Source organism: Leucoraja erinacea, chromosome 3 (assembly GCF_028641065.1).
Source record: "Leucoraja erinacea ecotype New England chromosome 3, Leri_hhj_1, whole genome shotgun sequence".
In the NCBI taxonomy this organism is placed as follows: Eukaryota; Metazoa; Chordata; class Chondrichthyes; order Rajiformes; family Rajidae; genus Leucoraja; species Leucoraja erinaceus.
In genome coordinates this window covers 71,514,813-71,530,350 of record NC_073379.1, presented here as the reverse complement: position 1 = coordinate 71,530,350, position 15,538 = coordinate 71,514,813, and the positions used below count along the sequence as shown (strand labels likewise).

The window sequence follows — 15,538 nt, the reverse complement described above, 5'->3', positions numbered from 1 at the left end:
AGAAATATTTTGGAGTCAAACACACCAAAATGTTTAAGTGGGGAAGGGTGGGAGAGAATCGATAACATTGCTTGATCTGCAGTCTGCTGCAGAAGCCAATGTCCATTCAGGTCAAGGGCTGGGGATAACTTAAGAATAGTGTTACCTGTTGTATTCTAAGTATCTTGTGCCAATACACCTGTCATATCAATACTCAAATATTTTGCTTCCTTTATTAGGAACTGAAGGAAGAATCTGACGATGAGGATCACCATTACTTTCGCAGATCAGTAAATGACATCACCTCTAAGCTGGACATTAACTTTGGCAGTCTTACACGCTCTGGCCGAGGACGGGGTGGTGCTAGAGGCCGTGGGAGAGGCAAGCGAATAACTGAAACCAGGCCAGAGGTACCAGCTGCAGAAATGGTAAGAGGTCTTCATATTTGAGGTGGTGGGGCAGGAAAGTGAGGTGAAAGCTGGTGGTGTGTTGAACACCTGGAAAATTATCAGGGGGGGCAGGGGGAGAGGTGAGGAGAGGATAAATATTTATAAATTGATCAATACTTTGCAGCAGTGAATACCTCCCTTGGTTACAACAGCAGCTTATAAAGTACCTAATCTTGAAATATATTGGAGGTAGACAAAAATGCTGGAGAAACTCAGCGGGCGAGGCAGCATCTATGGAGCGAAGGAAATAGGCGACGTTTTGGGTCGAGACCTTTCTTCAGACTGGTGTGAATGTGTGTGTGGGGGGGGGGGGGGGGGGAAGAGGAAAGGAAGAGGCAGAGACAGTGGGCTGAGGGAGAGCTGGGAAGGGGAGGAGAAAGCAGGGACTACCTGAAATGCGTGAAATTCCGCTGGGGTGTAAACTGCCCAAGCGAAATATGAGGTGCTGCTCCTCCAATTTGCAGTGGGCCTCACTCTGGCCATGGAGGAGGCCCAGGACAGAAAGGTCGGATTTGGAATGGGAGGGGGAGTTGAAGCGGGAGTTGAAATATATTGGGATGCTTTGGTCAGGAATGTAATCGGACACAATCTAATCAAGCATGAGAGATTGGCAAAGCCCTTTAATCACGTTTCCAAAGAAGGGGGCAGAGGCTCAGAGGTTTAAGCTGGTGCCCAAAATATCAACACTTAGTTGGAGCAGAGCTAAATCTGCATGGAGATTCATAAACTGTCCGCTGGATTGGAGGTGGTTACAGAAAATTGGAGGCGAGTAATTTGTATAGCGACTGAATGCTCGTTACCAATAACATTTTGGGTCAATCCATTGCCTGTAATAATTTCTTTGTGTGTTTGTCTTTGAACTCCTGTGGTGTATAGCATTGATCATCTTATCAGATGTGATTCTTACATGTAATGGTAAGAAATTGGTAACATAAAACAGGCTGTTAATCAAACAAATCTATTTGATGAAGAAACATCAACATAAACCATACTTCCAATACCATGTACCTCGTAGGAACATTCCCACACGTTTTATATTCACCATTCACCATTGTCTTATTCTGCTTTATTTAATGCTACTATGTCAATTTGTTGCATTAGTTTTCTTTGTATCCTTGTAACTTATCAAACACATACATTATTGCCGGTAAATTATATCTGTCATTTTTCTCAAGACAATTTTGTTTGTTCCTACATTTTCATAGCTCCCTTATTACATTTTTCTAAATGTGGTCGTCATTTCTTGTCCTACATCAAAATCTATAGTGATCCAGGATTGAGCCCTATGAAAACCTCTGTCTCATGAGAAACCTGGCTTCACTCTAATCCCAGATTTTGATCCATCCTCAAATCACATACACAATAAAGTACAATGAAATTAATTTGCCGGTACAATTAAAAAAAGAACACACAATACACAATAAAAAATGAACACACACATCCACCACCGCATTCTTCACTGTGGTGGAAGGCACAAAGTACAGTCAGTCCTCCTCCATTGTTCCCCCGTGGTCGGGGCCATAAACCTCCGCAGTTGCCGCTGCGGGCGGCCAGATGTACAAGCCCTCTCGTCGGGACGATAAGTCCCGAATCGGTGCTTCCCTACTGGAGACCGCGGCTTCAGGATGTTGTAGGCCGTGGACCGGTGGTCGAAGCTCTTCTCCGAGGATCCCCGGCGAGGGATCCCGCTCCGGACGCCGTGCCCGAGACTAGAAGCTCCGCAGTTCGCAGCTTCAGGCTGTAACAGTCCGCAGGCCAGTGATCGGAGCACTCCCTTCTTGCAACCCCAGCAAGGGCTCGCCCTCTCCACGATGAAAAGTCCACACTGTGCCTGCTGCTGAAACTCTTCCTTTTACTCTTTTTGTCCTGTAGCATTTTTGTGTGATACTTTGTGACAACTTTCAGAAAGTTATCACATCTAATGCATTCTCCTTGACACCTTATCTGACTCTCAAACACTTCCTGTTGTACTGCTCCCACTCCTCTTCCTAGACACAAGGCAGAGTTCCCCTGGTCCTCGTCTTTCACCCCACTAGCCTCCGCATCCAACACATCATCCTCCAACATTTCCCACTAGCCTCCGCATTGTACCTCCTTCCTGAATTCCATCCAGGGATCCTGAAAGTTCTTCCTGGTGAGACAGAGGTTCACATACCTCCTCCAATCTCATCTGCTACATATGATGTTTCCGATGTTGCCTACGGACATTGTCAAGACAAAGTGTAGACTCCGTGACTGGTTCGCTGAACACTTGTTCACTGTCCGCCAAGGCCTACTGCATCTTCCATTTTAACTCCCCTTCCCATTCCCATACTGACTTTTTTGTCCTGGGCCACCTCCATTGCTAGGGTGAGGCCACAGCAAAATTGGAGGAACAGCACCTCATATTTTGCATGGGTAGCTTACAACTCAGCGGTATGCACGTTGAATCCTCTACTGTTAGGCAACTTCTAGACACTCCCCGCTCTCTTTCTTCACCACCTCCCCCCCCCCCCCCCCCCCCATTCTTCTAAACTCCACCAAGTACAGGCCTGGGGTACCGTCAAACGCTTACCATATGTTAACCCACTCATTCCTGGGAGCATTCTTGTAAACCACCAGTGGACCCTCTCCAGAACCAGCACATCCTTCCTCAGATATGGTGCCCAAAATTGCTCACAATCCTCCAAATGCGGCCTGACCAGTCCCTTATTGATCCTCAGCATTACATCCCTGTTTTTGTATTCTGGCCCCCTGGAAATAAATGCTAGCATTGCTTTTGCCTTTCTTACTACCGATTCAACTTGCAAATTAACTTTTTGGGAATCGTGCACCAACACTTCCAAGTCCCTTTGCACATCCGATTTCTGGATTCTCACTCCATTTATGTGTTTATTTACTTGATTTTGTAAAAATAAATCCAAACTTGTTTCAATCAATCAATAAGTTGGCTTTTCTGTAATGTGGACATTGAGGGATGACTCTTTGTAAGAACTGATTTCCAGTATCTGCAGAGATTCTTTTTATTTTTCATCTCTGCAAAACACATTGCAACTTCTAATTAGAAAAACATTCCACTCTTGCTGTGACCTCACTCTTCAACATTCTAAAAACTGATCAATGCGAATAATCTTTTTGCACAAATGTGTTTGTGTGAGGAAAGAATTATTTGACTTTGAAACTGATTCAGCAAGTGACTTAATCATGTTCATCCAAATTGACATGGTATAAAGGAACTTGGCACAGTGAGGAGTCATTTCCCAATGAGCAATGCTTTTGAAAGGGAAGTAGAAAACTACACTTAAGTTAAAAATCATTTGTTGCTGCATAATTGTGGTAATGATAATCTGTAAATACCGAAGAACTTTATGTATGAAAAGGATAGCTCTTAGCCCCCCTCTGAGATGTGAGCCATATGCAGGCAAAGTGGAATTTTAGTTGGCATTGATGAATTGGCCCAATGGCCTATTTCCTGGCTCTGTGGCTGCAAGAGTGTTGTAGTTCACCAATAAACCAGTTTAAATAATGCTGGGTACATGCATGCATTTGTGTTTCATACAAATTGTAATCCCATGTCAAATAGCATTACAGGGTTTCTGAACAAGTGATAATCGAACATTAAATTCGTTGTTTCTTAAAGGGAGAATTTCAAAGTGCTTTAGAGTCAATGAAGTACATTTAATGTGCAACTGTGTGTAATGTGGGGAACATGTAACAAAAATCCCTGCTTTGCAGCATTAAAGTCTATTAATTGATTTGTATATAAATATTCGTTAATTTTAAATGACACAACAAATTACCACATTTCAAAAACATTGTTCACATTTGAGTAAAAGTATTCTCTATTACACTGCACGTGTAAACAGAGTTTTTGTGCTTAAAATGAATGGCGAAGACTTCCCTCAAAACATTTATATTGATTCAAAATGCTAAATTTTTCCTGAGGTCAAAATAAGAATCTGTTTTAAATAGTGGAGGTTGCTTTTGGGGAAGTGTACACAAAGTAATTTGGAATGTGTGTAAATGTTCCATAAATGTAAATATTTTGTTTATCAGTTGTGTAAAATACTAATAAACTTCTTGTGCAACTTTGTGACTTCTAAAAAATGAAATAATAATTATTGGGTCCTGTTCTCCTGCACCCATTTATTTTAAATTGGCATGAATACATTCTATTTTTAGTCATTTTTTTCACCCGTTGGCCTAGTATTGAGGCTTTAATAACTCTAATCATGCGATTCATTGTCAACTTTTAACATTGACCTTCCTCTCTCCAGATACAGACCAGTGCTCCAAATCCTGATGATCCAGAGGATTTCCCAGCTCTTGCTTGAAGCAGTGTTGATGTTTGGTAGCTGACATCGGTTTGAAGAAAATAGTTTTGGCACATCAAGATGAGAGGCGTTTTTGTTTCAGTTGTAACACTGACTACAAAAAGTGGTACTTTAGCTCACGATTACTGAGTTGTTGGACTTTTCTGTTCACTACTGGGTGTGAATAGATCTTGTTTACTGTATGTGATAAAAGATGGATGGAATGACTACTACTGAGTTTTCAGCACCTCCCTTTGTGCTTCAATTGTGTAATATTGGCAAATGTCTTAAACTGCTGAAGAGGTATATTTGATGTTTAAAAAAAAAATGCTATATATTAAAAAACATTGAATGGTTTGCTTGAATTGTAATGGTTTCCTGAAAAAAGCACACGGGTAAGAGAATGCAGCGTTTTTTTTCTGACAGATGATGCTACCATTTGGTTAACTGTAAACTTTGAATTATTGCAGGCATGTTACAGAAATGGCCTACTTTGGTGCCTACCCAGTAGAAATAGCTACATTTGCATCCTTTAAGCCATTTTAAACACTGTGCACATGTCCTTGAACTTAAAGTTGCTTATTAGATCACATTTAAAACAAAACCAAAAAAAGCTTTGATTTTTATTTATCCCTAGTGTCAGTTCTTCGAAGCTAAGTGTTAAATTTGTGAAGTTTGACTAACTTATGTAAAGGGGAAGATCGCATAATTTGCCTTTTTGGTAAATGGTTGTGAAAATTTGATGGATTAAATGCAGATTTGTTGAAAAGCCCGTTTTCTTCCTTGAATATTTCGTCCTATAGCAAAATGCATTTAACATTGTTATAGTTTATGAAACAGGGCTTAATTATAATTTCATTTCAATTTATAAACGATTGATCTACACTGTGCACTCAACTGCAAGAATGGAAAATACAAAATTTATATTTGGCACTGCTCACTTTTAAAATGAAAACCTGAGTTTTTACGGATGGTTATTCCAGTTTAATGGAATGTCTGGACTAACTAGGCAATGAGATTTTTATTCTGGGCCAGTTTAGGACAAGAAAACTCTGCATAGTTAAATGTTGCTAATTGTATTGCAAAAACTACTTCAAACTTTAAGGCAGCAAAATGGTAACGCTGTCTGTTCTACTTGTTTTTTTTTAAATATGGTATATTTAGAATAGCCGATGGGTTACAACGGTTCCCAATTTTCACCTTTTAAATGAATGCTGACTATTGGTCACCATCATATTGCCACATTAAGATATTGGTCCACAATGGTGACATAGTGGTATGAGTTTACATTTGTGGTTATTCTGTATATGCAGTGCGTGTACATCAACTTTATGCTGATTGGTAGTGTTTCAGGCCTCGTGGGATACAAGCTTTCGTCTTTTCAGTAACTTAATGACTTAATCCTGCTGGAAATATTTCCATCCTAAATTGCAAGAAAGGCAATCTGGTCGGTTTTGAGCTTTATGGACTGTTAGTCTGGTAAGAATTATTAATTAAGTGCTAAGGATGTTACAACTGCACTGGTCAGGCAGTATGTGGTGAGGGAGTTGATGTTCAAGATTTGATTTTGAAAGGTACATTTTCTTACATATTAATACTATTTTGTTAAATTGTGTTTATAATTGCTGTGGAACTTTATTTTGAAACTTGACACCTTTGTAGCTGATATAAAGTTCAACATCAGATCATTAGACAATACAAATTGGGACCATTGCATCACTATTTGGTAATAGGTGGTGAAAGTCTGGCTCCAATATTTAGACCAGCAGTATGATTGGGGAAACAGTTCAAAATGAACACCTGAAATGTGTGGATTATTTCAGCAGAAGACAGTTGCAACTTAGTATATTCTGATATGTGGTAAATGGCTTAAGACAGTAACCATGGTCTTAGAGCATAACTAAAATTCTTCCCATTCTACTACTGCAGTTAGTGATGGGGCAGAATTATGCATTGTATTAGGATGTTTACAGTCGTTGACTTTGTAGACCAGTAATCTGAATGATACGTTTCTTCTTCAAGCACCTCTAATAATGACCCAGAATTAATTTCATGTTCCGAGTGGAAGCAGTTTCAAAAGCAAATTGGATTTGTTTCTTAAATTGCAAGCATCATGGAGTGAATCGATTGCAGTAGCTGTTTTGAAAAAGACATACAAAGTTAACTGCCTGAAGATGCACCAAAATTACTCCAGTAATTTGTGTTCTATGCAGAATTCCAGCATTTGCAGTACCTTATGTCTCAACTTAATTTACTTCAGTGTTGTGTGTGAGTAATAATGGACAGTTTAAAAAAAAATTCCACAACTCATTTCAAACGTTTATACATTATGATTAACTCAAGGTCATGGGTGCATATTAGCAACCTTGGAGTATGTTCTCTTCACTTATTAAACCAGGTTTCAGGGGGGTGTTGCATTAATATTTGATTATCCCATTCTTTCTTCAAATGAATAAAACCTATTACCTGTGATAAGGTTTATTTATGTACCGCATACATACAGTCTGTACAAAAGTGGTATATAGTCTCTCAATCCAGTTTTGCATTGCAACAGCTCAATGTTACGCTAACCAGAGGAAAGATAGATTTCCAGTTTAAAAATACCCTCCACCCAAAAGCTGTAAAATTAAAAAAAAGACTGGACTCTAAAGATTTGTTAAGACTATCACAAGCAGACACATTACCATCAGCTAGCCAGAGTTAAGTTATTTGACATGGAAGAAAAACACATCTGACTGCTACAGATTAATGTCTAGTACAGTATTGCTTTAGCTGCAGAACACAAGCTTATTTTTTATGCTACAAATGGTACTTGGCCAATGCTGTTATAGTATTGTAGCAGATGAACTGCACATTTTTAATCCACAGAACATAATTTTTCTTTAGCTGAGCAAGATCCATTCTAAGGTCACTGCAAAATTTAAACCAGACTGAAAATACTGTTATCCATGCATATAAAAATACTATTATTGTACCACAATTTGGGTCAAATTTATATTACACTTCTCCCACCAATAACATCACTGCTTATTGTTCCAAATCATCTCTACCGCCCAAGGTAGAACATGTCTTGTTGTAAGCTGATTACAAGGCCACATGACTTTCCAGATTTTGTACTTTAATTCCTATTTAAAGATCAGTTTTAAACTTTAGACTTTGAAAAATATTGTAACGTGTGACAGCCAGAAAGTCAATTATCGAACTTAAACATTTTTTCTCTCCAGATTTAAGCCTGAGCAATTTTTTAAGCATGTAAAAATAAGATCCTTCTGCATACTTTAAACATAAATCAAGGAAAATATTCCAATTAGACCAACACTGGTGCACATCTTGGTTTGGCATTGATCTGGTACTTTGGAATGTATTTACTGTTGGAAGGGGATCAATAAAGGATCAAATTAGCAACTATTTGTAATCGTGATTTTTAAGGAAAAAATGAAAATATGACATGTAGATTGCATGTTGCAGCAGCATCCTTGTAATCTGCAAAGACCTAACTTCTACCCAGCAGCTCACATACAATGATTGTGCTAAAGGACTTATCTGCAGTCTCTCTGCAATGTCTTTTACTGGTTTTTTTTTTACAATAGCTTACAGAGATACTTTATACTGACCATTGTCATCAATGTGCATGGGGAATTCTCAAGATGATATTAGTTCAAGTCTAAGTCATTTTGCAGAATCCATCTGAAGTGATGCTGATCTCCAACAAATTTCTAGTTCAGCACAATGCAGGGATCTTCTGCAAATGTCCAAGGAGTTACTTCAGAGTGAATGTTAACGAAGCAATGGTACTTTAGTACTGATGCTGGAGTGACTTGAAAAATAAATGTAAAAGGTTAGTGGATCATTACCTTACATCACAACAAAGTCAAGAAATTGATTTGTTTCAAGAGGAATGTGGAAATATATCTAATTTGCATGACAATCTTTACAACACGGCGTGATCTTCCAATATACATAGTCTTGCACTGATTTAAGCCATTCAGGTTAAAATTTGACAATATCCCAGCCTAAGGAAAGAACTGGCAATTGGTCGCAGAAATAGGGCACCATGTTACAGGAAAGATGTTGTCAAGCTGGAAAGGGTAATGAGAAGATTTACGAGGATGTTACCAGGGCTAGAGGGTCTGAGCTATATGGAGTGGTTGAGTAGGCTGGGACTCTATTCCCTGGAGCGCAGTATGATGAGGGGTGATCTTAGAGGTGTATAAAATTGTGAGAGGAATAGATCGGGTAGTTGCACAGAGTCTCTTGCCCAGAGTAGGTGAATTGAGGACATGGGTGTATGGAACGAGCTGCCCGAGGAGGTAGTTGAGGTTGGGACAATCCGAACATTTAAGAAGCAGTTAGATAGGTACATGGATAGGACCAAACGCAGGCAGGTGGGACTAGTGTAGCTGGGACAGGTTGGGCCGAAGGGCATGTTTCTACACTATCACTCGACTCTATGAATCTTTTCTACCGTTTACTGATATCAGGACTGCATGCCTCAAGGCCATATGTCAATCTTTTGACCTATATGTATTAATCTTAAGTCGAATATAGCAAAAGATTTAGAAACTGCAATCACCCAAAAGATCATGTTGCTGTTAAGGTAACACAATTTGATTCTGAAATGATAAACAATTGCGTGCAGACCAGATAAGTAATAAATGGGGAGAAAAGGGTGGTGTGGGGGTAAGAGGGCAAATAATCTAAATATGGTCCAATGTATCTGTAAAAGTGGTACACATTAGGAATTCGTAAATACCACAGAAACAATCCATGTTAAATTAATGATATGGAAGTACTTTTTTAAAATATGAAGCTTAACTCCTTGGGTATCAAGCAGAACATGAAAGGTTTTATGAATTAATTGGGGTTTAGTGTAGAACTGCTTTGCTTTAATGTTGATTACTAATGCAACACATTTACCATGCATATTTCAATATAATGCTTTTAAATGCTGTCTTTAACATTTTACATGGCAAGGACATTTTTACACCGAATAAATGTGGTTACTCAACAAATGGCTTAAATCATATTTTCTCATCCAAGTCTTAAATGGCCAATCACTGTTCCTGACACTGTCCTGGATCTGGTTTCTGCAGCTTGAAGAAATAATCACTAAAATATTGTCTCCTTGCCAGAACACCTTGTCCAAATGAAATGTCATTTAAGTGAGTGGGAAATATACAAGCAATACAGGCTCTGGCTGCATACCCATCCCACTTGCACTCGGGAACCCTGGCTAAAATTCCAACCTAACAAGCAAGCTAGGAACCAAACCATCAGGATTTCCAAACAATTGAATCGTATGTTTTACTGTAATGTGAATGAAAATGGTTTGTACATGCAAGGCTGGTTAGACATGTTAAAGCAAGCTGTATAATCTGCATTTCAGCCATGGTTGAAAATAAATATCTGAAAACCAGATTAAACAAAAATCACTTGTCCTCTCTGGAGTTGGGATTGGCAGGTTATTTTGATTTCATGGGCTAAAGTGTAAATACACACTCTTGTCAAATTGTGCACCTTGAGCAGGTGGAGATTTAACAAATTCATTCTACAGCAGAAGGAAACCTTTATTCTAATACACAGCTCATGGCAAATACAATCAAAACAATAGGCAAGGAATGGGATCAAGCTGCCTGTGCTTTTAAGGACATATTGTCAGTATTTACAGGCTGTGTTCTGGAATTGCATTAGGTTTTATTCATCTTTATGGTTCAACATTTTTAATAGGTACTGCTTAATCGAGATTTCCAAGCCTGAAATTGCACCTTCCATGTCATTCAAATCAACAAATTGGTGCACTTTGAGATAAGCTTTCACTATGCTACTAAATCATTAACCATCTGTGTTACAGCAATGAGAAATTGGGGATGGGGATGGGGGGGGGGGGGGGGGGGGGGGGAAATGTTCATTCAAATGCGATTCTCTAAATCATGTGAGACTATTATAATTAAGGGTGGCATGGTGGTGCAGCGGTAGAGTTGCTGCCTTACAGTGAATGCAGCGCCGAAGACCCGGGTTCTGTACGAAGTTTATACATTCTCCCAGTGACCTGCGTTTTCTCCGAGATCTTCGGTTTCCTCCCACACACAAGACGTACAGGTTTGTAAGTTATTTTGCTTGGTAAATGTAAAAAAATGTCCCTAGTGCGTGTGTAGGATAGTGTTAATATACGGGGATCGCTGGTCGGCACGGACCTGGTGGGCCTGATCCGCGCTGTATCTCTAAACTTAAACTAAAGGATTAAGTACCAAACTAATTGGGTAAGTGCAAAACAAAGCAGGTTGGGGGGGAGGGGGGTTAGAGGTGGGAAGCACTATGCTCGTTTCAGACCATATGAACTGTTCTTTTTCATTTTAATCACTTCACAGACTAAACAACATTAGTGGAGTTGTTAATTGCCTTTATTACTTAGTAAGCAATTCAATTTTGAGAGGCTGGCCTGATACACATTTGACTTGTCTTGCATGAACTTAGCACTTTGAAGGGAATATAGAGAGGGACTTGTTCACTGGGATATCCAGAAACTTTCATTGAAAACACAATACAAGTAAACAGCTGCAGAAAAGCATACAGCCTCAAATATCTAACACTCATATGAACCTTGCACCTGTAGTAGGGAACCATTGGAGACAATTCTCAAGGAATAGAATTCATACACATTTGGAAAGGTGCTGAACAGGGATAGTCAGCCTTTCTTTGTACAAGGGGAATCCAGTCTCCTTAATTTAAATCATTTTGAGATGCATACAGTGACTGAAGGCAGAATGGTAGATGTTGTCTACATGGACTTTAAGGCATGGTAAATGATCCAGAGGGTTAAAAGATAGGAGATCCAAGATAAGTTCGCTATAATAATCCAAAATTGGACATGGTGATGTTGGAAGGATGCTTTTCTGATTGGAAGTCTGACCAGTGGTATACCACAGGGATACCACAGTGCTGGCATCCTTGGTGTTTGTGATGTAAAGGAATTACAAGTGGAAGTAGGAAGAATGCTTTTAGATTTACAAGTTGTCATTGAATGCTGGAAGACTGGAAGGTGACAAATGTGCCTCTATTCAAGAAGGGCTGCAGGGGAAAAACCTGGGAACCAGGGGCGGAAATCCCAGGTGGGACTGATGATCGAGGGCACCGATTGGACGAGAGAGACATCTGTCAGCAGGGGGGGGGGGGGGGTCCTGATGATTCAGCGCGATGATTGGAGGACGGAGGTGTCAGTAGGGGGGTGGGACTGAGGATAGAGCGCGGAGATTGGAGGAGGGAGATGTCCTGGTAGAGCAAAGATCATAGAGCGGAGTTTGAATCGGCCCGTTCGTGGTTGAATCGACCCGATTAAAGCCTCATGATTCGGGGCGGACGAGGGTAATGAATATTCTGTCTGCAGTCTAAATTGGACTGGGACGCAGACACATTCTCCAAAGAAATGCTTTCCCCCACAAATATAGCACAGCGCAGAGTTTAATTTAATACAGTTCCACTCTTATCAGTAACTCATAACCTCAAATTTTATCCAAGTATCTTGAGGATTGTTTCTAAAACCTCTATTTTCAGGAAAATGTTCAGCATTGCCGTCTGAATTCTCCCCATCCCTGCTGCATTTGTGCAGTTTGTTTTAAACTTTCTGTCCGTATTCGTACATTACGGTTAGGGATGGTAGGTGGATTAAACAAGAATTATTCAGAACAACATTCTCAATTCTTTTCTATCCCGCTTTCGTACCAAGCGAATGTTACCAAGCTGAAGAGCTTGCAAGCAAACGGCAAATTTAAAGTTCAAACTTAAATAACTAACCGGTCGGTTTGGGGCAGGAGTGGTGGGGTGTGTAGTGAACTGCCAGCTCCCGTTTATTACTAGAAGCAAGGTGATTGGCATCACCATTTCTTTGTTGCTCCAGTGGGCAGCAACAGGGCGATTGCCGGCGGCCACTGGCAAAGCTCTGCCGCTGCTTCTCGCTGCCACGCCCTCTCAATCCCGGGCCTGTCCCACTGTGAGCTCTCAAGGTACTGATGGTCCTCAACTGCCTTGAATGTGTACTGTACTGCCTGGGAACTCGGTGGGCTCCAGACTCGGTTCAAACATGTAACAAAGCGGTCATTGTGAATCGCAACCTCTGTCAGCACTGCGCAGGCAGGTCTGTGCATTGTCGTTGGCCTTGAACTGAATGGCTATCTAGGCTCTCTCAGGACAACATTGCTGCGGGTCAGAGATTATATTACCCCGAAGCTGCTGTTGCCGGAGTTTAGAGTCGGTCACCATCCAGGTCAGTTGCCAATGTTGCCAGCCATCGGGCCCACGGCCAAAACCTTGCGTGCGCACGCGCACCTGCCAAGAAATTGTCCCCCCCCATGTTTTGACAGCGATTTCCGTGCATGCTGGGAACTACAGGCCAGTGAACCTAACATCTGTGGTCTGAAAGCTACCAGAGTATGTTCTGAGGGATAGGATATGCATGCATTTATATGGACAAGGGCGGATTAAAGATAGCATGGTTTTGTATGTGGGTGATTGTGCATCACGAATCTACGTTTATGTGACCAAAAATGTGAGGTCAGAGCTGTTGTCATTGTGTACATGGATTTTAGCAAGGTATTCGACAAGGTTCCATATGGTAGGCTGCTCTTGAAGGTTAGATGCATGGGATCTAAGGAGAAGTAGCTGAATGCGTAAAAAAATTGGATTTGGAAGAAAGCAGAGGGTTGGGTTATGGTGGAAGGTTGTTTTTCAGACGAGACCTGGGACGTGGTGTGCATCAAGTTTCTGGCATTTGGGAAGTTAAAAACTGGTAGGACGTAAGAATAAATGGCAAGGCATAACGAATATTGATGAACAGAGTTCTTGGTATTCAAGTTCACTGTTCTGTGTAAGTGACAACACAAGTAGATAGGGTGGGAAAGAGGCATATGGCATATTAAGGCCACATTGCTGTTTATCATTTATGGCAATAATTTGGATGAGAACATACAGGGCATTATAAACAAGTTTGCAGATGACACCAAAGTGGGTGGTATTGTACAAAGTGAAGATGGTTGTCAAAAATTGTTGTAGGATCTTGATCAGGTGGGCTGATTGATGGAATTTAAGAGAAATGTGAGGTGTTGCATTTTGGGAAGTCTAACATGGACAGGACCTACACAATGAATGGTAGGGCTCTGGGTAGTGTTGTAGGGCAGAGGGATCTGGGAGTGTAGGTACATAGTTCCTAGAGAGTGGCTTCACAAGTAGATAGGATGGTCAAAAAGGCTTTCAGCACATTAGCCTTCATCCATCAAGAATATTGAGTATAGAAGTTAGGAGGTCATATTGCAGTTATATACGAGGTTGGTGTGGTCACATTTAGAGTTCAATATTGATCACCAATTTGTAGGAAAGATGTCAAGCTGGAAAGGGTGCAGAGAAAATTTGCGAGGACTCGACTGAGTAATAGGGAGAGATTGAGCAGGCAAGGACTTTATTCCTTGGAGCGCAGGAGGATGAAGGGCAATCTTATTGAGAGGTGTACAAAGTCATGAGAGGATTAGTCTGGGTAAATGTACAGAGTCTTTCACTCAGGGTGGGGGAATTGAGAACCAGTGGACATAGGTATAAGGTGAGGGGAGATTTAATAGGAACCTGAGGGATAACTTTCTTACACAAAGGTTGGTGGGTGTATGGAACAAGGGGCCAGAGGAGGCAGTTGAAGCAGGTACTATCACACCATTTAAGAAACATTTGGACAGGTACGTGGATAGGTTTAGAGGGATATGGGTGAAAGAGACGTGTAGATGGGGCATGTTTGTTTGGCGTTGGGCCGAAAGGCCTGTTTCTACGCTGAATGACTATGACTAAGATGAAATACGTGTGGATAGCAAAGAAGGTTGTCTTTAAGGCCACAACAGGATACAGATGTAAAGATGGGCAGGTGGAATTTAATCCAAATAATGTGAGGCGATTTCCTTTTGGGAAGTTAAAAACTGGTAGGACATAAGAATAAATGGCAAGGCATAACGAATATTGATGAACAGAGTTCTTGGTATTCAAGTTCACTGTTCTGTGTAAGTGACAACACAAGTAGATAGGGTGGGAAAGAGGCATATGGCATGCTTGCCTTTAGGTTGAATCATAGTCCTACTGCACCAAGAGTTCTTTTGTTCAGCTATAATATTTTTGTTCCTGAAAATATTTAGCTCTAGTTTTTAACATTCATATTATTAAAGGCATTAATTTTCCCTTACCTCCTTAAATTGCTCTTTGTAGACATGGATCTGGTTGTCCGTTTGCTTGTAAGGCCTACGCCAGGAATGGCACATGGTTTAGAAGGCAGCTTGCAACTCTGTTTGCTAGACTGTAGTATTATCCTATGGTCACTTGCAATTAAAATGGAACACAAAAATAAATAATTTAACAACGATCAACAAATAAAATATACAGATGCTCTCATTCCATGGCTTTATTTTATCAGAGATATTGCCTTAGTCCTAGCCATCTCTCCCTCATCTGCAATTTAAAAAAAACTAAATATTTTGCTTTCATTGATACTTCCTGACCTTTTGGGTATTTCCAGCTTCTGTTTTTTTTTATTAAAAAAAAAAATTACATTCCCTTTCAAATATATCTTGTGCCCAACAGTGAAATATCTGCCAGTACACAATTCATTTTTTGTCATGGAGCTTGTGATATTGTAATTCGTAGTACCAATATTATAACGAATAAGCTGATGTAATTTTTCGTGTTGTTACCACACCAAAAGACAAGCCTGCTTTATGTTTAAATCCATGGAGCAGGATTGATGGATGAGCGCTTGATTCAAGGAGTGATAGAGTGGAATAAGATACGATGCCA

At 40.3% G+C, this 15,538-nt stretch overlaps 2 protein-coding genes across 5 annotated transcripts in view; one reads left to right on the top strand and one right to left on the bottom strand.

The window, feature by feature from the left end:
- LOC129695711 (intracellular hyaluronan-binding protein 4-like) overlaps positions 1-5,489 on the top strand; it is a 35,569-nt gene extending 30,080 nt beyond the window's left edge. For both annotated transcript variants that reach the window (XM_055632904.1, XM_055632903.1), the window contains 2 exons: positions 219-407; positions 4,685-5,489. In XM_055632904.1, the coding sequence (XP_055488879.1) occupies positions 219-407; positions 4,685-4,741 (246 nt within the window). In that variant the 3' untranslated portion in view covers positions 4,742-5,489. The remainder of the gene's footprint in view (positions 1-218; positions 408-4,684) is intronic.
- A 1,693-nt stretch (positions 5,490-7,182) lies between these two features.
- LOC129695710 (dual specificity protein phosphatase CDC14A-like) overlaps positions 7,183-15,538 on the bottom strand; it is a 114,196-nt gene continuing 105,840 nt past the window's right edge. For 2 of the 3 annotated variants that reach the window (XM_055632901.1, XM_055632902.1), the window contains exons 14-15: positions 14,932-15,063; positions 7,183-8,537 (exon numbers count right to left, since the gene is read on the bottom strand). In XM_055632901.1, coding sequence (XP_055488876.1) covers positions 8,498-8,537; positions 14,932-15,063 — 172 coding nt within the window. In that variant the 3' untranslated portion in view covers positions 7,183-8,497. Of the gene's footprint in view, positions 8,538-14,931; positions 15,064-15,538 lie in introns of those variants that run through there. The other variant, XR_008723216.1, reaches the window with a different exon arrangement.